Raw genomic sequence first — 25,377 nt, forward strand, 5'->3', positions numbered from 1 at the left:
AGAAAGTATACAAATATAAACTGAAATACTAGAACCTGTCAGGAAATTATGACAACACACTGTGCAAGTGTGTGCCTCAGGCTAAATGGAGAGGGAGCAGTAAAGCCAGAGAAAAAATAAAGGCTGGGTTATGAGTGTTTGTGTAGGTAGGAGTGGTTTTCTGAAGATGAAAATCCATCTAAAGTGATACTAAATAAAGATATCTACTACTGTAGATAAAATTCAAAGTAATTATTGCCAAAATGAAGAAATTAATTCAGGAAATCATATAAACCATAATTAATTAACATATTATTCCAATGTATGAGAAAAGCTGTGAATAGCTCAATGGATCTGCAAAAAGTACTAGAAGCAATAAAACTGAAGACTAAAGTGCCTTTTTACCAAGTTTTCATGCAGTCAGCCCCAGAGAGATTCCTGTTCAATGCTGGAAAGTTGAAGGCAACAGTAGAAGGCAGGGTTGGCTACAATCTGTTAGTGGTGTGAGGAGGGGGCCCAGCAGTTTAACAGCACAAGGTGTTTGCTTTTGGGAGCACTGGGGAAGAGCAGAAATGGGACCTTTTGCCTTATTTTTCAAATTTGTTTTTTAAACTAATGCTAGATTTTCTTTTAGGAAAGAAAAGCTTATGAATAAGCTTTAAAAAACCCAACTTGTGGGTACTGTCTTTAGGAAGAGTTTCAGAGCTGGATGTTGTGGAATTCACCCAGCATTTCTTGCAGGACTTATGAATATGAAATTCCAATTAAAAAAAACCATACAGCTGCCTGAGCATCAGCTGCTGTGGTAGAGGTAGCCAGGCAATCATCATTTTAATAATGGTGGCTCTTTGGACTTTAGATAGATCAAGGAAGTTTCAGTAGTTAAAAAATACTTGAAATAGTAATAGCTGAAGGATAAAAGAAAAAAATACTTAGGATGTTTGTACTGGGCAGCTCGACTCATCCTGGCCCAGTCTGTTACAAGGCTTGCAAGGGTTGCAGGTGAAGAGAGAGGCGAGAATGTTGACCTCATGTTCAGAAGGCTTGATTTATTATTTTATGATATATACACTACATTATAACTATACTAAACGAAATAGAAGGAAAGTTCTCAGAAGGCTAGCTAAGCTAAGAATAGAAAAGGAATGAATAACAAAGTTCTGTGTCCCGGCAGAAAGCGAGAACAGCTCTGCTGTGAGTGGTCAGTAAATCCAAACATCCACCCAAGACCAATCACGGATCCACCTGCTACATTCCACAGCAGCAGATAACCATTGTTTACATTGTTGCTGAGGCCACAGCTTCTCAGAAGGGAGAAAAATCCTAAAGAAAGGATTTTTCACAAAAGATGTCTGTGACAGACAGTTTTTGGATATTCTGTGCAGTGCTCACAGAAGGGAAATGACAGTCTGTTCTTAGATATTTGCCATCCCATAGTGTACCACAAAGTTTGTGTCATTGTGATGGTTGCCTGTGTTGTGCTTTGTAGCTAAAAAAACACTCTAAAAATGAAGAAAAAATGAATCATTAGGGCAACTACACTTTCTGGTTCTTTAGTTTTGCAAAATTCTGTGTCTTCAAACAATGTAGGCTGAAGTGTTAATGCTTCTGTCCATTGCTACCATTCCCCTTAGCTCAGTGAGGAAGTTTACTCATTTGTGGGTTGACAGGCAGCCTTGCCTAGGAATAGGAAGGTGCTTGCTGGCAATGCAAGCTGAGAGCTGCTTTGCTAAGTGCAGACCAGTGCTCTGCTAAATGGAGATAAAATTCAGGCACCCACATCCTGTCACACCATTTAGTTCTTGCTGACTGCCATATACCAGGAAATTGAAATTGAAATAAGTCCATTAGTTCCAAACACTGTTAAAAAACAGCAAAGACTAAAAAGTTATACTTGATATGCCTTATACTGTGCACGGTTGAAAGTGTGCCTTGGTAGCTTAACCCTCTGCTCATGCAACTCTTCGTGATGATGGCAGAGGAAGAGCAAAACCAGCTCTGGCTGCTTCTCTGCCATATTAGGTTTGCAGGTGAACAGGAATAAATTCACAAAACTGGTAGCTAATGCAACTCTTCTTGTACATCTGTAATCATTATTTGCTGCCAGTTCCTATATCTGTTACCCTTGTACCAAAGATGTTGAATATGCAGCTTAAAATTATTGAAAAATTCAACTGTGTTTGATTTTTTAAATACATATATGTTTCAGATTAAGTTATTAACCAGGGAAGTAGGTATTCTCCTTTTATTACTCTATAATATTAGCAACTTTAATTGAACTTTAGCAATAAATTACTAAATAGGGCTGAGTGGGTCTATTTTGGAAATTCTTCTGAAATCAGTAGGTCATTTGAAAAGAAGCACAAATTTTAATTGAGCTTCTTAGTTTACTAAGTCAAACCTTATTATCCCAGTGAAAACTGGTCAAGACCAGGAAGATAAACATAGTAATATGGTTATGCATCACAGGCTTGCTGGACAAGCAAATCTGAACTACTGTCCCTGTAGGAGATTGAACTAATCCTTGTGATCTTATCACCTCTGAATTTCAGAATTTCTGATCCAGTTGGAAGAGAGATATCAAACTCTCAAGGTTCCTAAATGGCAGTTTAGGTGGCAGGTCTGAAGCAGCTGTAAGTTCCCAGTGAAACTGGTGCAAGAGCATGTCAGTTTTTGACTAGTGTTAGACTGAACACATCTTTCAGATTGTGCTGTGGAGGCATCATCACAGAGTTTCCTGAGTGTGTTGTAATCAGATGCAGAAAGATAAGATAATGAGGAGCCAGGCAGGTAGGGACCAGCCCCCTGAACGTGGGGCCATTGCCGTTTAGAGGTCATCTGCTGAAGGAGCATCGAGTCAGGAGCTCCTACATTGGCTGGCAGGGAGGGCAGGAGGCAAAAAAGAGGGCAAAAAGAGGCCAATCACATATGGCTTTTGCAATTTTAAGCTGCACAACAGAGAGTAGCATTGTTGGGTGGCTGTGCAGAAGGCACTGGAGCCCTGCAGGACCTGCCCAAGCCCCCTCTCTGAGCCCATTCACATGTTAGCCGTGCTCCATAAGCTGTTGTCAGTGTCAGCATTAACACAGAGCCTGGGAAGGAACAGAGGCAGACATTTTGTCAAACTTATGCTACTGACCAAACACATGTAGCAAGAGTTTTATCTGCTTTTAAGTGTTAAAATAATTCCCCTGCCCCTTCCTGCTGAGGTGGTGGACTGCAGTGGGTTTTATCTGCTTTATGTGATGTCTCTATATCTCTGCCAAAGCAAAACTTGGAGCTGATTAATGGATAAATACCAGCATTGACTCTCAGCTTTGTCCCCTAAGGTCTGAAGGCAGAAACAAGACAATGGGAGCCCTCCCATAGTTAAGCCACTCAAATCTAACCTGAAGCTGATTTAAACTGAAAAGGGAGTTAGATTGTGTGGCTGACTGACTGTGATGAGTCATAGCCAAAAAGGACAGGATTCCACTGTACAGCAATGCCAGCAGAGAGGCCCCTGAACAAGCAGTAACAGCTACTGGCGGAAGCAGGACTTTTACAGCCGCATTCAGGAGTGCCGTGCCAAAGCTCATTAACTTTGATGAGGTAAAAGATGACTTTCATTAGCAGCTGCCAGTAACTTAAAACCGAAAGACAAAACAAGCTTGGCAGTTAAGCTGTTTTAGCACTGTGCACCTTTGCACAAGTAAAAGCACTTGCACTCCTGGCTGGAGGGCCGATGCTGTGGCAAGAGGCCGGTATTCCTCATGTAATGTAGACCAAAGCCATGGTCAAGTAGATTGCAGTGGTTCTAATGTGAGAAGTTCCTCATGATACCAAGTGCTGTGGCATCCCACTGAGCCATCAGCCACTCATCTCTGCACAGCCAGCTCCTCTATCTGCCAGTTCCCAGTCACTCATGATGTGGGATTGAGCAAGGGGATCTCAGCTCAGTGTAAGAGATGTTGGGGACCATTAGTGGCACTTCTTGCATTCATTGGACAATTCTGTTAATAAGTTCCATTTCCATTCATCAGAGAATCCTGTTCCTTTGGGGTGGCTGTTGGCCTCATACATGAGCCAAAAATGAATTAATAGCCTTTAATTCAATTTTCTGTTACACCATCTGCTGTGGCCCTGGAGGGTTGGCTATTTGTACCCTAACAGAAACACATTATATCCTTGGTACAGGGTTCCATTCCCTGATCATTGTGTTCCTTATTTTCTTGAAAGTTCAAAAGTCTTTGTAAAGCTTTCTTTTGACCCTGTCAACCTTAAAAACAGTTGGACATATCTTTCATTGCATTATTTCAGACTGCTTTGTGCTCTTGTCACTGCAGATAAGGTTCATTTGTCCTTAATTTCTTTGGGTCTTGCTCATGTAAATGTATATAAAGAACATATTTTATATCCAAAAGGAAAGAAGGATTACATTGTGTTAACAAGGCAGAATTTATTATTTGTCAGAAGATGAGCAGAGCGTCTTGACCATGGAATTTCTTGACCATCATCCTTGACCATGGAATATCCTACAGAAGGATCTTATGTGTCAAAATGGAAATCCAGAAGCTAGAGTTTTACTTTTTTGTAGATTTTTCAAAGCTTATGCTCATTAGGGTATTCTTGATAATCCTGACTAAAATGCTACAGTCTCCTTTTTTTCTCAGTTGCCTTGCTAATGTTGGGCACCATTAAAAATATTTTTAATATTAATTAAACTACCTTGAAAGTTTCTGTTTCAGCATCAAGTATAATGAAAACTGAAAAATTTGATAAAGAATTTGAGTGAGGGTGCTGTAGGTTGTGCAGAGCTTTGCTCATAGTTGTTTATCCAAGTACTCCTAACAGTTTACACGCTGGTGCAGAGCAGCCCATGGAATTCCAGGTGATCCCACACTTGAGTTGGTCTCTGTGCACCAAATGGAGGTACAGAGAAGGCTCATGTGCTTTCCTGAGGCAGCAGAGCTGAGTGCTGAATTAAGCACTGCCAGTGCCCACTTCCTGCTTCTGTGTGCTGCTGGGGGGTTATTAAGAGATCTGCTACATGCCAGACTCTATAGAAGTCTTGATTCACATTATCTTTCTTCAGACTATGATCTTTTTTCAAATTGTACTTAATTCCTACTGAAGTAAATGACAAGTAACAAATTTCTGTGCTTCCTTGAACACCTAGCAGAAGGTTTTGTCTTTTTTAGTTTGTATTATCAGTTTGTGGGGCATACATATGAAATGTAAAATAATAGGTGCTGAATAATATCTTCAAGTGCCTTAGTCTACACAACTGAAAAAAACTTATATATTTCCATATTAAAAATGAAAGAGCAGTAAATGTTACCAGTTCATGTGGCCATACATTCGCCACTATTTCAACCAAATACTGTAAAAGTATAGACTTAGAAAAGCCTTACCCACATTTGCACGTACTTGTGTCTTTCTGCTTCAGCTTTTTCATCTGTCATCACAGCAGACTGTACACACACTAATTCCAAACTGCTCCATCTGGGGATGTGTGTGTACAAACTGATGCTTGTGTCACAAATCCAATTGGGTTTCTGACCTCCCACCTCCAAGTGGGAGTTGTTATTGTCAGATATGTAATGCTGCCATATACACATTTCTTATTATTAGACATAAGAAATGTTAACAGGTCTGTGGTATTTCCCAGCTTGTGAATAGCTGTGCCTATATAAAGAGTGTAAAATTATTTGGAGCATGAAATTGGATGTTCTCTTAACTTTGGCCTGAGGGCTTTTTGTGGGCCCCTATACATTGAAAGGTCCATACAATTCTTTTCCTAAATAAATTCCTGTCTAGCATCCTTATTCTTTGATTTTTCTTTTATTTCCCAGACCATTCATTTAAGACTTTTAAAATAAAAAATTATAATAAAAAAGGAAACTTGAAATCCTAATGAAAATTGCCTTCCACAGGCAAAAGATGGAAGCACAGACTATTTTTATTCTTTTTGCCTTGAATTATTTAAAGAGATACTGAAATCAGTCTTGTTCAAATCTTGAGGAACACGAACTTTATATTTTTGCTGGAATATGGGACACCACAATCCCTGTAAGCAGAGTGGAGTCCTTCCATTCTGTGCCTTTATTTCTATTTCCTGAAACACTCAGCATACAGTCTTTTAGAAAAGGATGATCAGCACAGGATTTAAAGAAAAATTAGATGAACGGTTTTCACCTCTCTTTGCTTGTGATTATCAGGTGGTTCGTTAAACTTGCATCTCACATCTCCTGTTTGTTTTAATGAAAATAGCAAAGGGAGAAAGAGGAAAAAAAAGGACACATTTAAAATGCAGTGAAAGGCCCAGTGCTGGGTACCAAAATTACTGATCTGGTTCCAAAAGAAAAATAAAGAAGGAGAGGGGACCAAGAAATCACTTTCACTTAATGTTTTTATTGAATTCCAGAGGAGTTGTGTGGACTGTGCTCTCTTCTGAAATCTGTTCATCATTGCTTTTGATGTGACATGAAGTAAGGGCCCCTTCTTGACCTGCTCAGCTGCTCAGCTTCCCTGAAGGGACAGAGCCCAGGTTTTGCAATCCAGATTTTGAGATAGTGAGAAGCTTTTGTAAGTGTGTGCAGGGCATTCTGGGGAGCTCAAGTTCAAGGAGTTTCTCTCTTTGCAGCCTGTTCCTGTTTATGCAATCAGACGGATGTGGGCATATTTTTTTATGTCACTTTCAGATCCCTTGTCTGCGAACGTCATAATTTTAAATTAATTTCTAATTGCAATATGCCATTATCTCCACTTTGCATGAGATGTTAGAGAGACATAGACATGGAGGCTACATAGAGCCACTCATTCAGTTAAGTGAGTAGAAAGTGGAATTCCTGGGTAGGACTTGGTCACAGTTCCAATTTGTTTCACTAGCTGAAGACAAGATGGATTTCAGGCCACACATCAAATATAGGACATTTTGATTAATTTAAATAGTGTAATTTCTGCTTTTCACAGAATCCCAGAATTAACTAGGTTGGATAAGACTTTTGAGATCATTGAGTCTAACCTATGATGTAACACCACCTTGTCAGCTGGACCATGGAATTAAGTACCATATCCAGCCTTTTCTTAAACACCTCCAGGGAAATAATAAAAAAAATGAATGATAAATTTTAACAGGCAGTGTTCTGGAAGATAATGATATGCATCACTGAATGTATTACTTTTAAAATGATTTTTGCATGAATAATGCTGGTAGAATCTGACCCTTACATGATGCTTCCTATCAACATTTTCTATGTATAGATTACTGTGTTTTAAATTGCACCCTAACAAGAATGCAGTTGATTTAGCTGTTGGTCAGTGAATCCTGGCTGTCAGAGTATTTTATGAGCAATAAAAATGTTTTTCAGTAGCATATTTGATGAAGGATATTCAATTCTGATAAATTTTGGCCTGAATGTCTGGAGGAAAAAGAAAAAGTGAAGATAGTAGCCAAGTAAAATCAGTGTCCCTTGAAACAAAGAGAGTTTGCTGGCTGCAGCTGGCAGCCCCGCGAGGGCGAGGAAGCTGCCCAGCAGGCAGAGTTGGTATGGGAACGGTTCTCCACTGAGCTGCATGATTTTCTTTCCCTCTGTACTCTCTATCCTTTCAAGAAACAGAAGCTAGTTGTCTATCAGCCAGTGCTGGTTAGGATCTTCTCTTCATGCTGGAAGAAATCTGGGTCATAGGAGATGACTGAGACTAGCAGGATAGTTTAGAGCATTGCTGCTTGGAGATGTGAGGCTGGGACTTCACCTCATGGAGCACAGGGACTGCTGAGGGTCCTGTTAAGCTTGGAGCAAGAAGTCACAGAAATGCAAATGACAGATCATTGGAAAAGGAAATTTTTGTGCCACATCTTTACTCTGATTTGTGAATCTTTCAAAGGCTGAGGCTTTGCAGGCAGAGTAACAAAGCACAATAAAACCCTCCAGTGACTGGAGGTACTGAGCAATGGCTCGTGCATTCTCTACTGTGGAATAGAGCAACTAGTTTTCTTTAGGCCTGAACTGCACAATCATCAGATAATTCAATTAAGATGTAATTTTTAATTCTGTGAGTAGATAAAGGCAGATTCTCACTCAGATCTTCACTCTGACTCCAATGTGCCTATTTGAACCACAAGACCTGTTCTCATCCAAGACAGCAGCTGCATCCCCCAGCCCCAGCATTTGACTCTGTGATAGGGTTGTTTCAGAAGCACCAAACATCACTGTATCACTCAGAGCAGCACTCCTTTGAGCCAGTTGCCATCTCCTAGAAGTATCAGAAATGTTTTCACAGGACTGTCTGAAAAGTGTGATTTTTGCAGCAGTACTGAATTACCTTGGTGAAGGGAAAAGCTCTGGGAACGGTGTAACTGCAGCTGTACATTCACCTGTGTCACTAGGCCAGAGGAGCTCTGTGACTGCAGCCTTGGGGGCTCTGGATTCTTTCTGTCCCCAGCTGCCTCTGCTGAGGGGCATGACACTCAGGTGCTGTCAGTGCTGCTACACCTTTGCAGCAGTTATTCAGTGTTGCTCTCTGGTGGGCTGTTGCTCTGTCATTTGTCACGCTCTGGTCCTGCTGGCTTGAGTCTGTGTGCCACCACTGCTTACCTTGCCCTCAGCCCTTGGCCAAGGTGAAACCATGGAGCTCCAGTGGTACATTTATATATCTTTTATCAGTAAAAAATCTGCAGTGCAACAAAGATTTTTTGCAAAGGTTTGGTAGGGTGTTTAACATAGCAGTGGATCAGAGACAAATATTATTATGAAAGGGAATAACTCACAGGCAGATGTCAGTTCTTGAAAAAAATGTTCTTTTTAAAAAGCTGAATCTTTTTGAAAATCACTGATTAGAGTCCTCACTGGCATAATGCTCCCAGTAAGTACAGAGCTGTTGATCCAAGGATTTCATGCTAATAGAACTCTGAGAAACAGAAGGTATTTCTGATTTCAACAGGCTTTACGTTATCAGTGGCTAAAATGCTGATCTTAGAATCCCAGACTCACAGAAAGACTAAGGTTAAACTAGACCTTCAACATCATTTACTTGCAGTCTCCCCTACTCTTCAAATGGTACTAAACTGTTTATGGTTTGAATTTGAGCTAATGAAAGACCGTCTAGAGAAGTATTTCCAAGTTGATTTTGTTTTTTAGAGCAAAAAGACCCATTTTCTATTGCTGGCAAAATTACATAAAAGTTATAATCAATCAGGAAGATGTACAAAACCAGATAATGCTTTTAATCTTGAAGAAACTCGAAGATATCTGTCTCTGAGAAGCAGAGAAGCGAGTCAGATATTCAAATAAGCCATGGTCCAATGAAGGGATTGAAATTAAGTTTGCCCCTGCCTCACACTCTTCACCAAGTCAGTCAGTCAGGCTGCTCAGCTGTAGCCTTTTTTTTCTCATCAAAACTCTTGAGAACTGAGCTGTCTTCTGCTGTTCTCCACAGCTTCCTGTGACCAATAGAGTCAGCAATTGCAAAAACCGTGGGAGTACAAATTGAGAGGATGATAAAATAGGTGTAAGTTCTTTCCTCCTCCTGCTTGCCATAAACAATATACATCCAGCAAATCCAGAACCATTCTGTCAGTGCCATTAAGCAGAGCAATATGGAGCAAGTGTTTCTGTTCAAGGTAGATGGGGGAAAGGAAGATCAAGGAAGGATCCAGCAGGGCTGGAAAAGTCATGACTGAAGTTAGAGGCACTGGCCCTGGGGAGCAGAGAAGTTTAGCATGGGAACAACATGAATCTGGCTCAAGACTTTCTGTGCAAAAATACTGAAAATATATAAAGGGCAAAGCAAATATGAACACAGATTTTTTTGCATGTTGCCAAGTATCACAGCCAGTCTTTCATTCCTCATACAAAGGTGTTTCTCAATGACTGTGGAGAGTACCCAGCATTTCACAGCTGAAGGAACTGTTACATCAGGGTTTGATATTCTCCTCTCTTGCAGACAATTCACATGGTGACAAGGACTCCCTGCAAAGCAGTTTGGACTTCATCCCAAAGATTGCCACCCCTCACTGTATCATATTAATGAACTTGTGCAACTGAAAGTAATTACAAATGCAAATGTGATGAAAAGGAGTTTAATAGGGACGTTTCATGACTGCACTAGAGAAGTGGTTTAGCACTAAGATAAGTCTGATTGCTTGGGCATGTGGGTGCTATGGTAACTCCGTTTGCATTTGGAAGCACTTTAGCTCAAAACCACAGTATGCTGCACCCTCTTCCTTTTGAGCAGGGTTCTGTAAAAGAAAGGCAGAAGTAAACAGCATGAGAGAAACCACAGGGCAGCAAAGGCCTCGTTAGCTGTAGCTGTGTGAGTGGGTTACTGCAAAGCTGTCCTGTGAAGGCTGAAAATGTCATTTAAAGTATGGTGCAAGTGATAGAAAACTCCTCCTTCTGACTGCTAAACACACAATAGCCCTGGGTATTTATTTTAGGTTTGCAGGAACTGTGTTGGCAAAAAGAATTTGATTTGCTGCTTTTGGTTTTTGTTCTACTTCACGTTTATGGTTTTGAGAAATTCAGCATATCATTGGTAACAAGTAGTACTTCCATTAAATTAATGTTTCTTCAGGGAAATTTCTCTTTTGCTCTGTGTTTTTATTTTCCTTTGGAAAAAATATACTTCTATGTTTCTTTTGCATAATCAGAACCAGAAAAATACTTTTTTTTTAAATGGTCAGAAATATTGTAACATTGTGTTCCTCCTTGTATCAGTCAGTTGTGAATTTTTAATTCCCTCCCTTTCTTCTGGTTGTTCCCTTTGTAATTGATTGTTGGCTAATATGAATTTTTCGCCTTCTCCAAAGCTGTAAATGCTGATTAATGCTCACAGTTGACTCTGAACTTGAGAAGGATAGGGGTAACTACAGTCTTGGAAGGTGGACAGCAAGGAGAGGGATCTAGAACAAGCATTAATTTCAGAGGTCAGTTTTCACAGATTGCCTAACACCACATCCTATCACTGGCTGTAGTTAGAGCAGCTCTCACTCCTGAGCTGGGCTCTGCAGGCAGACCACGCCTTCCCACTGCAGGTCAGCCCTCAGCACTGGCAGGTGCTTGGGAACAAAAAGGCCTTTGACTCTCAGATAATGCCTTAACCAAAGGTTACAGGGGCAGGAAAGAGTGCCAGGATCAGGCCCTTGGGAGTGATGCACTGTGTGAAGGAGTTGCTCTGGGAGGCAATTAGTAATGAACTTGTGCAAAAAGAAATATTTTGAGAAATCAGATGGAAACTATTTTAATTATCATTTTGACAAGTCAGAATGGACATTAAACCCAGATATCAAAAGCAAAAAATTGGCATTTCTTAATTAGAACACTTTAGAATTTCTGTTAAATGAAAATTTACAGTTTCAGTATTTTATCCCTAATTTCTGGTGAAAATAAATGTTGTCAATATTGCCTGTGGAAAAGAAATTGTAATGTTTATTTAGTTCTAACTTCTATGATTGCTATAGGGCTATGAAGACTTTTACCAATTAGACAATGAATAAGTTAGAAGTGATTTGATGGCTTCATCTTCAATTTACCACAAGAATATATTTTTATTTTATGACCCTCAGAAATGTCTCTGTCACCTGAGAAAATTCTATACTGTAAATCAAATGATTAGTTATTTTTTTACTCAGAGCATGAAAAATTTCACATATTTTTAATATGAAGTCTATATGGCATTCTTTTACTCGATTTTCAAAAAGCAGCAGTTCATCCAGAAACTGGGAATATTATCAGTTTTTTCTTCTGCAGAATTAGAGATAAAGAATAAAGTGTAATTCTGTAGTCTCTGGTTATGAAAGCATTTCAGCACATGTGATCCCACCTATAAAATTTGAGGGCTCCTCTGTGGTATAGAATTACTCAGATGTTTAAGTGTTTGTTAGTTTATTCTTAGGTCTGCCCAGATTTGGTTATAAAGTAGCAATGGATCCCAGTTTTGTGTTTTCAGCAAAAATAACAGTAACATCTCTGGCCTGACGCTCATTTACTTTAAGGTCTCGTTAGCTGGTTCTGGCAGCACAAGGGAGCTTTAAAGCAGGTGTGAATTACATCCTAACCCACTTGAAGTTTAAAAATAAATCAAAGGGCGGCTGGCAGCATTTTGTGAGGCTCCTTGCCTTACTCACCCTTCACCTCCCACCAGGAACTGTTCTTTTTTTTGCAATTTAGTGTTGGCTGGCAGGGGAGCTGCAATGTCTGTGCTGTTTGCTAGGAGACCCCCTCAAAGAGCTTTACTCCATCTGAACAAGTAGACCACATCCTGTTGCTTTCTGTGCAGATGTGAAGAGCCCTGACCCTGCTGAAGCAGTGCCGTTCAGCTGTGAAAAGAGGGAAGGCAGAATCTGGACTTACATTGGTTGCTTGGTGTAAAATGCTGCCTGGTGGGGGTTTCTGGGGTCTGTCCAATGTACTAAAGGCTGGAGAGATCCTGGGAAAAGGGCAGCAGCTCTGCAGAATCAGTAAGCATTTTTCCTGGCTGCAAAACGCGGCTGCCAACTGTTTTACAGACACGAGGCTGAGAGGAAGGATTACTTCCTCTGCCCCCTCCCAGCTCTGGCAAAGACACGAGGAGTGCAGCTGGATGTGAAGAGCCAGCTGGTGTGGCACCAGGCTAGATAAAACACCAAATGCACTATTAGCAGAAGAGCATCCTCCTTCCCACATTGGTCTGTGCTGTGTGTGTGGAGGAATGCAGTCCTGCAGCAATCCTGTGCTCAGAGCAGACAGCCTGAGCTGCTGCCATGCAGGTGTAGCCTCCTGGCCAGTCCAGCAGGAAATACAAAGCCAGGTCCATTTTACTCACTGTGCAAATTAAGCAGCGGAATAGAATTAAAAGACATGTTCCATGTCATCTGCCCCTATAAACATGATAGCATTTTTAGGCTCTTAATGCTGATTCAACAGGATCTCCATCTTATCAGCTGGAGTTTGTGTTATTAATAGCACATGCACACAGGAAATGTGTGCTTGTTCTTCCTGCTGCTCAAGAAGATCTACCCTGGACTTCCTTGAAACATATTTTTATCTTTTAGCATATTGTAGGTCCTAGTTGTCTTCTGTTGAGTTGCTTGGTCCTGCCAAGTGAAAACATTTTTCTAAGACAGCAAAAAGCTGTCTCCTTATACAACTGGACTTGTTACACAGGTGCAACCACAGCACTGCAGTGAGTGCAGAGTCAGTACTGCAGAGGTGATGCAGCAGCTCCTGTACCTCCACATGTGACCCAGAGAGCCTCCTGTCCTAGGGGTATGAGAGATTGGCTTTTTTTTTTGGTGGCCTGGATTCTTTCATGATTTTTCCATTTGCTCTTCTTTTTGAACATCAAAAGTACTTAATAACACAGTATTCCCATGTTTCACTCACAGGGCCAGTACATCTTTGGGCTTTCAGGAGAAAGGGTGATGAACTCATTTGTTTTAGGTGTATTTTATTGTCATCTCAAACCTTTCTTTGAAGCAGCATCTGCATTCTGTCCATTGACTGGTAGGAAGGAGAATGAAAGTGATTAGCCAGGCTCCCAGCTGCCTGAGGGATGAGCTGCTGGTTATACCTTTTTCCAGGGCATGTGATTAAGGCCAGATCTGCTCAAACATTACTGATGAATCGTTTGAAATCTTTTAGGTATGTCTGCAGGAACCAACTGGTGGCCAAATCAAGAGAAGGGAGAGGGAAGCTTAAAAACTTACTACAGTAGTAGGAACTTTTTCTATGCTCTAATTCTTCCATATGGGTTATCTGATGTTATCCTTGTTATCCTACACATATCATCTTAAGAATGTCTTATGGTTGGATGCAGTTTAAGCTCTGAGAAAAGTTTTGGGGTAGTTCCCATTTAAACTCAGACCAACTTGCTTAGTTTGGCAATCATCAAGCTTTTGTACTGCACAGCATGTGTTTGGGGGATTGGACATCCTCATTACTTTTTAAAGATATTTTTGGATTTCAGCTTTCAAGTTTCTAGAGTTATGTTTTAGAATATAAACATGAGCAGACAGTTTTGTCTTGGTTAGTCTGAGGTTAGCTCAGACATTGTTAGTGCTGGGACATGTTTTTGAAAATTAAGAGTAGCAATATACCTATTAATCTCAGAGTAACAGTCTGGAGTGTTGAGATTCTTCTTGATTTTCCTTCATTTTACCCAGTACCTCTCAAAAAGGTTTCATGGGGAAATGCATTTGCTTTTCTTTTTGAGAGGATTTTTTAGTGTTCTGGTGCCACCTATTGAATTCTTCTCAACTGCATCTTCTTCCATTGCTATAATAAAGCATATCAGGGAAGGGAATCACAGGAGAGCAGGAGACCCTTGAAATGCTTACAAGGGCATAAAACTGCCATGAAGTTCTGTTAAAGTGATAGTTCTTAGTTATAGGCAGGATAAAAGGGCAATCTCAGACTATTATTTCCCATATTGTTTTAAGCCACTGCTCTGAGCAAGGCAGTGGGACCAGGTGATCTCGTGAGGTCTCTCATAACCTGGAGTTCTATGACTATGTGTAATGTTTAGCTTCTCTCAATGAGAGTGAGCAATAAACCCGACACTCTATTTAAGCTGTTAGCATTATTCTAACTTTACAAGGGGAAGGATGGGGAAGATGATTTTCACAGGAATCTTGAGGAAGTGAATGAGGCAACACAACGCTGACAAGCTTATGATCCCTCTTATATTATCTCACTTTACTTGGAAGAGGCAATCTTGATGTGTATAATTTTGTTTCTATTATGTTTGCATCAGAGATCAGTAAATAGCTTGAAAAGTATTTCTGAATGTTTCACTAATCTGGGCAGAGTTTAATTTAGAGTTTAATTTTTCTGCAACTTCTTTTATTCTGTTCAAGGAAAAGTTTTTAAGTGAAAGTTAATCTGTGACAATGCTCATGGAAAGTTAATATTTGGCTTTAGGTATATTTGATGTGCTAAACCAAAGTAAGATCTGGAAAAGGAGGGGGAATAATTGATGACTAACTGCCAGCTTTCAAACACTGAATTGAAAACCATGAAAATACATTGAAAATTTATTGTTTATGGAAAATACAGATGGATATGAATGTTAGCTTTTACAGGGTTCCTTGGCATTTTAATGCATATAGTTAGAGATCATGCAGTTGTTGTAAAGAAATGTTGCAGGCAGAACGTTTCAGATGCTAAAAGTACATTGAAAGTTCAAAAGATCACTTTTCAGTCTGCTATATTTTAGAGCTTACATTCTTACAATTAAGAGCAATGTTATTTTGACAGTTTCATAGGATTTTATGCAAACCTCGTAGACCCATATCCTCATCTTATGGACCAGATTTTAGGCAACACTCTTCCCTACTTCTGTAAAGACATAAATGCTGCATTACTGTTTTTAGCCAAACTCCATTTGACTTCTGTTGATGCTTTTTCTGTAAGGTATCAGGCTACTGGCTTTTTCCAAATTGTCAGCTGTAGTAAGAGATCTTGCACAACAACAAATTCAGTTGCTGACTAGAAAAGCATTTGCAAGACTAGCTTTTGTGTACATTCATATTCATATCATGGCTTAGACACACTTCATGACAGTTCTGAGCACCAAGAAATTCTCACTCCCTGCAGGTGACATTGCCATCACTGGTTGAGTGTTTTTAATGTCTGTTGCCAGCCTTCTGAACTGTCCATGAGAGGTGGAGAATCCATGGTGGACGCTGAGCAGCCAACACTGCTGCTGTTTGTCGGGTCAATAAGGAGAAAATCTCTGGAGTCCCAGGGTATCTGCTTATGTTGATCTTCTGTGTCAGAGATGAGGGACATGATTTTGATGCTGATACACGAACAGGATACTTATGTATCCCTCACAAGTATGACAGTTTCTCACATAAATCTGGCTTTTTGCTTTAAAGGTTGAAGGAGTTTATTTTCAAAAGAGTAAAGATACAGCAATTGTGAAGTGTCATGAAGTGAAGCTGAAGTAACAGAGAAATTATAAACAGGGAAGTTCTATCTGAAAAGACATGTGACACAAGAAAGAGATAAATAAATTCCAAGAAACAAACATAGTAGGAAAGATCTGGTAGAAAAAGAGGAGGAAGGAAGAGCCAAACAGGTGGCTAGAAGTTTTTTGGATGGGGCCCTGAGCAGCCTGATCTGCTGGGTGGCATCCCAGCTCATGGCAGGGGTGTTTCAACTAGGTGATCTTTAAGATTCTCTCTAACCCAGACCATTCTGTGATTCTGTGACTGTATACTTGGTATTTTGGGCATCTGGTTGTTGCTATATCCACTAAATGTAACTTAAGAATGTGTAATTTCTTGGGGAAAGCTTAGCTGATATTTGGGAGGAAGGAATGTGTCTTTGTATTTTTTGGCAAATTCCTTGAAAGTTTAAGTTACACTTTCTCTCTTTTTCTCTTTTTCAGGGGAGGAGACAGCAACGACCACACCTGGTACTGGTAAGAAACAATTTACATGGCAGAATTGTATTGATTTTTTTTTTTCTTCCTTGGCATTTTCTTCTTTCATTTTCTCACACACAATTACCTCACAGAGTGTTTAATGCCTTTTCATTCACCCAACAAAATGAAATATGCTGTCTTAATAGGCAGGAATATCAGACAAGTCTGGTTTTGAGTAAGGTATTTAGGTATATTTTAAAACATAGCATGAAAGGCACAATCATAACAAAAACAGAATACACTCACTGGTTGTTCTTCTGACGCCTGTTGAATCCCCTGCACTTTGAATGTTTGATGTTTCTTTGTTTCGTTAAATTTTCCCAGTGTGTCAGTATGGGAGTGCTGCAGCACTGCACCCTGGTGGTGTGGGCAGCTCCGTCCCTCTGTCCTGCGCGGCCGGGCACACCGGCTGGAGCATGACCGACCCCGCTGTCCCTCTCACCGCAGGTGCCAGCCTCGCACACAGCACGCACCTCTCCCCGCACGGCACGGCCCCGAGCAGCCCGGCACGCAGCAGCGCCCCCGCTGCCCCCACCGCACGCACTCCCTCTGCCTTCGGGGATGCTCCTGCAGGTTTGCTCTCCCCGTGCAGCCACGCGCTGCTCTCAGAACTCTAGGGGGAAACGAGGTCATTCAGCACCAGGGTAGCCTTTTCCAGCTCATTTTCATCAAATGGAAAAGGTGTCTGTGCTTTGGCATGGCGGCAACGCCAGGGTAATGTGCAGGACCTGGTATCGGAGGCCTGAGTCTTGCAGTCACCATATTAGCATCAAAATGCCAGCTGCTGCCAACAAGGCTGCCCCCAAAGCCAGAACAGTAGGAATGAGCCTAAAAGAGAATATACAGACTGGTCAGAGATTTATAAACAGGAAGATAAATAATGAAGTATAGTAAAAAATACAGTGAATGAGAAAGGTACATGACCCAGCAAAGGAGCACGACCTAGAGTTGCTGTTTGTGAAACAGCACAAGCATTGTTTGTAATTGTGTTTTATTGTAAGAATATAGCAAAATGTTCTAGTTTTTCCCAGTTCACAGATTGTAGTACTGTTTTTATTTTGACTTCATCTTGAATTATGACTAAGTGTTGACCAAAAAAGAGTCATTGTACATAACAGAATTCATTTTTAAGTGGTGTAGTCCGAAAAATTTGCTTTCTATTTAAATACTCTTTTAAAAAAAATAATATATTAACATCACTTTTCTTTCAGCAGTCTTCTCTAAATTACAGAAATCCCCCAAGAAACAAAACAAAAACAGAGAAGTGCTGTAGTGTAAGACATTTCTGATGACAAAGCCATATGGAAGAATGAATTTCACTTTTTAACGCTGATATGTTGTTTATTTTCTTACAGATGATTACAATTCAACATCCTTGCACAGCACCACCTCATCAGTCAACATGCCAGCAGGCACTGGGATGAGCCCCACTCCCAGCTCCACTTACACAATAGGTGACAAACTTGCACACAGTTACCACAGTTCTGATACATCAGGAACAGAAAATGGATTTGAATGAGGCTATTTATTTGGAGTGTTTTTAACCTAAGCATACAAATTAGACATACAACTGCATTAAACTTAAGGATGTTTTTAGGGACCCTACTAACTGTTTATGAGAATATTAAAGATACCAGATTTGTTACTTGTCAAGCAAGTGCAAAATAGAAATTATTTCCACACAGTGGCATATAATAGGAGGGTAAATTTGTAAGTTACTGTGTCAGTACTTCTCTTGTTATTCACAGAAATTTGTCCAAGCAGCAAAAAAGTGTGAATACATCTGATATCTGTGTGCCTCTCTGTCTTCCAATGTCTTCCCTTTGGTTTCACACAGCAGTAATACCTTCTTGGGATCTAGTAGTTCAAGCACTTACAGTGATTTTAGTTGCCATTGGGCAGTAAGGAGTTAGTCAGGTCAGCAAAATATATGTATGTGATTGTGCAAAGTACCTCCAGGAGCTGGACACTTTCCATTTTGAACTGTCCTTCGAGTAGCTGTAGGCTGCTGTCTGCTCTTTGACAAATTGAACTTAGCTTTTACTTGTGGCTGTTTTGCCCCTTACAGTCTTGGTGATTCCCCAGTGGTCTCTCTGTTTGCCCTTTCCTTAAGGCCACCATCCAGCTGGTGACTCCCAGCCTGGAGGCAGGAAATCTAGGGCCTACCTTCTATGAAAAAATTAGATTTTGGTGTGGTTTAGTGACACTTTTACCTTGGGATATATTAAGTAACTGTTTTCAGGATGAAGTCCTTTGCTCAAGCTTCTCTACAGAAAATAGCAGCAAAAATTTCTTTTGGGTATCCTGGTGTAAAAGTAGTCACTAAACCTGTACTGTTGTATGAATCTCTTTCCAAAGGTAAGATGGCAGTGCAAAAAGCAGATAAATTTTGTTTCTTTGGTGACATTTTATACTACTCAGTTACTCATTCCACAGCATAGATATCCTGGAAAACTGCTGTAGTTTATCATACTGCAATGTGAGAGAAGTGCTAAATACATTTACTTGTATTGAATATATTGAAAAAAAGAGTTTGGGGCAGTACTGGTCACCCTTCTCCAATGCTTTGTGGAAAAAATACCCAATCTGTTAAGACAGACCTTCATATTGTTTTCTTTTTTTATAGAACCTACCACAGTGATACCTGAAGCAACTTGTGGTAAGAACCATACCCCTTATTCTCCTTCAGTGTTGAAATGTGACCAAATAGTAAACTCAGATACAGAAAATTGGCAAAGCTGATAAAGCAGCAAAAAAAATAAAACTGATCAATTAGCATGTATAACTGGTAATTAGTTATTTTATAAAATGTCTTCCAGTTCTGGAAGAAGTAAGATTAAAGTTATTTAAGAATTCTGGTATTTCCAACTCCATTTACAGTAGCTTTTGTTTTAGCTATTATTGAAGACATAAAAGACTCTAAGAACGACTCTAACATGGGTGAAGTTTTCCTGAAAATTGGCACAAAAGACACAGAATACATTATTCGGGGGGATGATGGAGACAAAACTGTGAGTTTCAGCGACCGTTCAGTAGAGCTTCGGAAATGCCGGAATTACACTGTCGAAGTTAAAAATGGCAGGTGTTCAGATAGTACTTCTTCTTCTTTTCTTGTTCCAAAAGGTAGGTGTACAAGGCTTTTAGTAGTTTCTTTTCTTTTTTAAAAAATTCATTTTTACATGCAGTAATTCAGCTTCCCTAGATTTCTTTGTCTATTCTTGTTGCTTTTCAGAGAATCAGACAGAAAGTTTTCATATTTTGTCCATGGTTTTCAAGCTATTCTGAAGTTGTATATTAAAACTTCGCAGTATTTTCTCAAAGAACAATGAAAGCAGACAATAGTTTTTTCATTCTAAAGAAAAAAGGGAACTTAACTTCATTGGTAAACAATAGCAAGACCAGCCAACACTTCAAAGCTGGTGTTTATGCTGAATGTCTGCACTAAAACATTAGTTTATTATTTGAATACCTGTGTGTCTTTATCTCATGAAGGCTTTTTAAAATTTTGCTTTCCATTTCTTATTAAATTTTTGTATATCACTCTATGGTGATTGTATCTTCTTATTGCAGAACAAGTCAAAAAACATAAATGAACTGTTATTTAAAGACTCGATATAGCCAATGTCACAATGATGTATAATATTCTTCCGTTGCAGTCACCAGTGAATTTCTTAAAGTCGAGGACTCAACCAACACATCTGCCACGTTATGCTGGAGTAGCTCACTTACCTGTGCCAGGGTGAATGTCACCTGCAACAGGACAACACTTCAATTGTCTCCAATGCATTCTGAATGTGGGTTATTTGTTTATTTCTCTTTAAAAGCATTGTTGATGTTGTCTTTTGGTGAAAGACCGGAAGATTTAAATTAATTGTGCCAGTCTGAGGAAAGGGTAGCTCAGAATTCCTGGGATTGCCAGTTGGAGGACTATCATCCCCACAAGTGCAGATCTGGGAAAGTTCAAACCCAGAGACCTCTTGTGCTGAGTTCAGCAGTTTCAAAAGTTGCACGAATTCTGGAGATTTTGAGATCCTGTTTGATTTTCTGAAAGGGTGCTGAGCAGTTTGGAAATGTCGCAGTCTGTGCTCGTGCTGTGAGCTGATCCCCTGCAGGCTGCCTTGGCCAGTGGCTGTGCAGGCTCCTGGATGGTGTGAGGCCAGGCTCTCTGCTCTTGGAGTCAGCCAGACTGAGGACATGCTGGCTCAGAGGCACCTCGTGTGATAGGGCAGATATGGATGCTGAATGGCCTCATGTGTCCCAGAAAAATGGGTGATGAATGTATGGGGCTGGAGATTTCCTGCTTCAGGGAGCTGAAGATCTAGGAAGCCATTCCAGGGTTCTGCCAGACTCCCCATGACATTTCTGATTTCTGTAGGAAAGCTGTTTCCTTGGAAAGTCAAATTTTGACCTTTACTGATGAGAAGTAAAGGTCTATGCAAACAAAGTTAGTATGTAAGAACCTAAAATCTAGTCATTGGATCAGGTTGTCCATTTTTCTGTTTGGAATATCATGATAGTTTATGACAAATTATATCAAGTAAATACAATAGGGAATGGTGCCGCATACTTTAGGAGCTGTGAAAAATATTGATAAAGCTCTTCTTTTGTCTACAGATTCAAATTCTAGAGATAAAAACCAAACTTGTGAAGTGCTGAAAAATTTATTGCCAAACCATCTGTATGACTGCGTTGGATCCATACATTTTGAGAAAAACAATGTTGCCAACCAGAACTTCAGCATACGTACAGACTATGGTGGTAAGCGTAATGCTTACTTCTGGTTTACATTCCACATATTTCTGGGAACTCCCATTATGAAACCCATTCTCTGGGTTTCCTGGGGTTAAAGATACGCTTTGAGCAGCATTCTCTGCCACACGCAGCTTCTCCTTCAGCTCCTCCTTCCTGGTCTCTTGCCCTAGTTTCATTGCAGTCACCCTCTTAGTCTTCCAGCCTGAGCCTTTCTTTCCTTCTATCAGAGACTGTGATTATTTTTTGTTGTTGTTTTGGAGACTGAAAACATGGTCAAGTATATGGAATTTTGAATGAAGATGCACATACAAAAAAAGTGCAGACCTAGTCTGAGACAAGTCTTAAATTCTTGATTTGAAGACATAGGATAATTTTAGTAAAGTGTGATGTTGCTGTATTCACCTTGACCTGAATTAATTAAATGTATGAAATTACTGTAATATGATGCTTTTACATATACTCAGTTTATACTTATGTATACCTTCTTGAAATAGAGTACAAAAAAAATTACATATTGTTGGTATCTTGCTTTAGTGTCAGATGAAATTTCATCTAATTAATCAAAATAGGTCAAAAGAGGAATACTTTTATTTTCATTCATTGCAGATTATTGTTATCTTTCTTTTACAACAGTCCCAGAAGCACCACAAAACCTTCAAGTAGTACATAAAAATATGAAAGGTGTAGCAGTTAATTGGACAGCACCTGAGAACACTTCCAACGGTCCTATAGATGGCTACTTTGTGGATTTCTGGGTGGAAGGCAAAAGTAAGTAATTAAATAATTCATTGCATGTACATAATTACAGAGCACCAGGCGAAATGCACTGGTCAAGTCCTATTGAACTCTCTTTACACTGCAATTTATTCTAGACAAATGTTAAAATTTCCTTCATTTAAGATTGTTCCAGTTGAATTTTCAGTTGAGATTATTCAGTTTACCATGTCAGGACATGACCCTGTTACCCTTCAGTTGGCACAAATGCATGGCAGTTAGGCATAAACAAGTTTAGATGGTTATAGCCAGGGGATTGTCTTCTGCTAAATGGCCACTCCTTCCAGATATGCTGGTCTAGGCCATCTTACATTTCAAGGAATCTTTATATGTAAATACTCTCTATGTATTTATGTATTTCCTCTTCTTCCTGAGCCTTCACTTAGCATTGGTAAGCAAAGCAAAGCGACCAGAATAAGGTAATTAAATTAGAAGTACACATGACAGTGGTTTCAGGTAGCTCTGATAAAGCATAAGAGTTCCTGTGCTCCTAACACAGATTTAATTAATTTCATTAATTTCATTTTTCAGAGTTTGATCACAGAGAAATCAACACAACTCACTATTCTTTGTATAAATTTGAACCTTATACCAGAGCTTTTGTATCTGTGACTGCATATACAATCAACAAACGCAATTACAAACTTGAAGGTAGAAGCGAAAGCCTTGACTTTACAACAGATGCAGGAGGTAAATCTGCTTGCTAACTCTTATGACCTAGGCTGATACTAACACAAAGAATTTGTACTTTCCTAGTGTAGTTCATTGTATTTCATACATAGTATTACTATTAGCCAAGAAACTGATTAAAATTAAAATAATGGTACTGACATTCATATAATTAGTGTCCCTTTAAAAATTACTTAGTTGATCTATTTTTTAATTATGCACTTCATATGATTATTTTTCTTTTATATATATAATTTTTAAAAGAAGATTTCATTATTTGAAAGTCTTGTGAAGTCTTTAGGAAGCATTATATCCCAATATAAATAAAAAAAATTGAATTAAACAAAAAGATAATAAAAAAGTTTAATTTTTTCTTTGTGACATGAAGACTTCTGTTGTGTAGTTACTTTTGTAGTTTGCTTGAAGTAGACCCAGGCTATACCAACACTGTCCATCTGTAATGGATATCAGTTAGTTTGGATGTACCTGTACACAGCTTCCAGCATTAGGTTAAGGATGAAAAAATGTGTGTCATCCCTTCTGCTGACAGAAAGGTCTATCTATCTTTTTGGGGCTATCCTTTCAAATGTATAGTTTGAAGTATACAGGGATCAGAATTGTCACCTGAAGCCCCACAAAAAAAAAAGGTGATAAATTAATTTACTGATAAATATAAACAGGTTGATCTGAGACTTCACTGTAATACAAATTTAAATATGGCTTTAATTTTTAGGCAGCCCTAATATATGAGCATGACTGTGGTTCTTTTCTCTGCAAAAATCTAGTTTGAGCACATTATCTTTTGAACCCCCCACTTTCTGCATTCCACTCATTTTAATAACTCATGTGAAGATTAAAGTCTTCAAATAAGTTTATGGATGTGCCAACAACCTCATTTCCCTTATTTTTTGCGAAAATAATGAGTTGCATAATGAATTAATGGTATTGATTAGACCTTCTCAACTGTCACAACAGTTAATAACAAGTCAGGCAGGATGTGGAAGAGTTTTATGGCTTCTTGAACTGAAGAATATAACAGTGGAACACAAGTCCTTGGAAGCAGGAAAACCCCTACATTTTATAAAAGATGTTTTCATCTTCAACAAACATGGCCTCCAGAAATGTTAACTTTCTCCTTGTCACATCTCTCTCAGCAGCATGTGGAATAGGAATCTAACAGATCTGCTCTGTGGATGAAAATGATCAGCTATGATGTAACCTCACATTCAGACAAGTCAAATATCCTGCCACTCCTCACCTGGGATATTTGATCTGCTTTTAGAGCCTTATAGGTCTTAGCTCTTCACATGAAGAAAAAATCAGCTGCAGTTTTTTGGTTTTATTTTTTCTTAATATGCTGTTTTGCAAGTTGACACGATTTTGTAGAAAATTTCCATGGTGGTGTTCTACTGAAATGTGGCTACTGAGATATGGCTTCTGAAATGTGGCTGCCTTACAAAGGCTGCCTCATTTACTTTCTGAAAGGTTTTACCAGCTCATAGTGAAAGGTCCCTTGGCTGTGCCCCTCAGTCTGAAGCCTGCAACATTTGCAGCAACAGAAGAAACTAGAGTTTAAAACCACAGATTAGACTTAACAGATTCTGTATCATTAACAAGTTCTTGTGGCTTTAAGCCAGACTCAAGTGTAAGGACACTGTTCTAAATATTAGAATATACTAGTGACTTTTGGGAGAAATTTCATTTAAAATAGTTTTGAAACAAATATTCACATGGAGAGCTCTTTTTTTCTCCTGTCTTGTCTGTTGCCCCATGTTCCTCAAATGAGAAAGTGATGTCAGATGTAAGAGAGAGTTGCCATCACACTATTTTTGCAATCTGTCAGTAGAGCATTTCATTTCCACGTCACATCTGTTTCAGCTTAGATAAGCTCATTATTAAGTCAAAGTTGATTATTTGTCTTGTTACTTATTAAATTGAGACTGAAATTTTTAAGGAAGAAAATATATGAAGTTATTGAGAGAAGACAGGAAACAGACATGAGCACATACAGCTTGAAATGTTGAGCTTGAAATGATGAGAATAGAGCAAGTAACCCTTTTTTTTGTCTACAGTACCAGAAAAAGTGAAGCACGTTAAAACAATATTGACAGCTGATAATGCTGTCCAGATTACATGCAAAAACCAAAGTGTGTTTGGACCACATGCAAAATTTATATTGATTTGGGAGAATGAAGAAAACCGTGATAATGAAAGCAAATGTGAATTTAAAAAAGAAAATCTCCTTTACCTCAAAAACTATACATTTAAGGTAAGTTAGCTTATTGCATTAAAATATATAAAATATTGCTGCATTTTCACTGTTTAAGTATATTATGCTTGATTTTAGGGGAAAAAGGCAAATTTGGTGGCAGAGAAGAAAATTTTTAATCTATAGGCCTCAGGTATAAAAAAGTAATTATTATTTTGGAACTAAAATGCATATGTGCCTAACCTATCAAGCAATCTCTGGTGTGCTATTCCACATAGGTTCTAACAGCAAGAAAAATTCAAGCAGAATAGACTGTACTTGGCTCATAAGATTTAAACAATTTCTTGAGTATGACAGATAGTTTAGTTTTTAAAATATATTCCATTTAAAGAATGAAGATTTTTGGTTCTTCAGGGCCTAATTAGTGTAAAGCAGTTCAGATCCTTTTGCATGCCATTACATCAGCCTCTTACAAGCCAGTCCTTGTGTCCATACAAAATATAGCATCCTCTGTTTATGCCTTCACTTTCCTGCAATTTTCTCTTCTGTCAGGCATTTCACCCTTTTGAGGTTGCCTGCAAAACCAATGGTCTTGTGTGATT

General features: G+C 39.2%; 1 protein-coding gene across 1 annotated transcript in view; it reads left to right on the plus strand.

Moving 5' to 3' along the window:
* The window catches only part of PTPRC (protein tyrosine phosphatase receptor type C), a 56,396-nt gene that overhangs the window by 16,527 nt on the left and 14,492 nt on the right, over positions 1-25,377 (plus strand). Inside the window, exons 2-11 of the mRNA XM_054285982.1 lie at positions 16,336-16,368; positions 16,819-16,944; positions 17,727-17,825; positions 18,998-19,030; positions 19,267-19,494; positions 20,028-20,165; positions 20,986-21,129; positions 21,757-21,891; positions 22,429-22,587; positions 24,639-24,835. Coding sequence (XP_054141957.1) covers positions 16,336-16,368; positions 16,819-16,944; positions 17,727-17,825; positions 18,998-19,030; positions 19,267-19,494; positions 20,028-20,165; positions 20,986-21,129; positions 21,757-21,891; positions 22,429-22,587; positions 24,639-24,835 — 1,292 coding nt within the window. The remainder of the gene's footprint in view (positions 1-16,335; positions 16,369-16,818; positions 16,945-17,726; positions 17,826-18,997; positions 19,031-19,266; positions 19,495-20,027; positions 20,166-20,985; positions 21,130-21,756; positions 21,892-22,428; positions 22,588-24,638; positions 24,836-25,377) is intronic.

Source organism: Melozone crissalis, unplaced genomic scaffold, assembly GCF_028551555.1.
Source record: "Melozone crissalis strain CALT ecotype California unplaced genomic scaffold, PUWL_Pcris_2 ptg000045l_1, whole genome shotgun sequence".
In the NCBI taxonomy this organism is placed as follows: domain Eukaryota; kingdom Metazoa; phylum Chordata; class Aves; order Passeriformes; family Passerellidae; genus Melozone; species Melozone crissalis.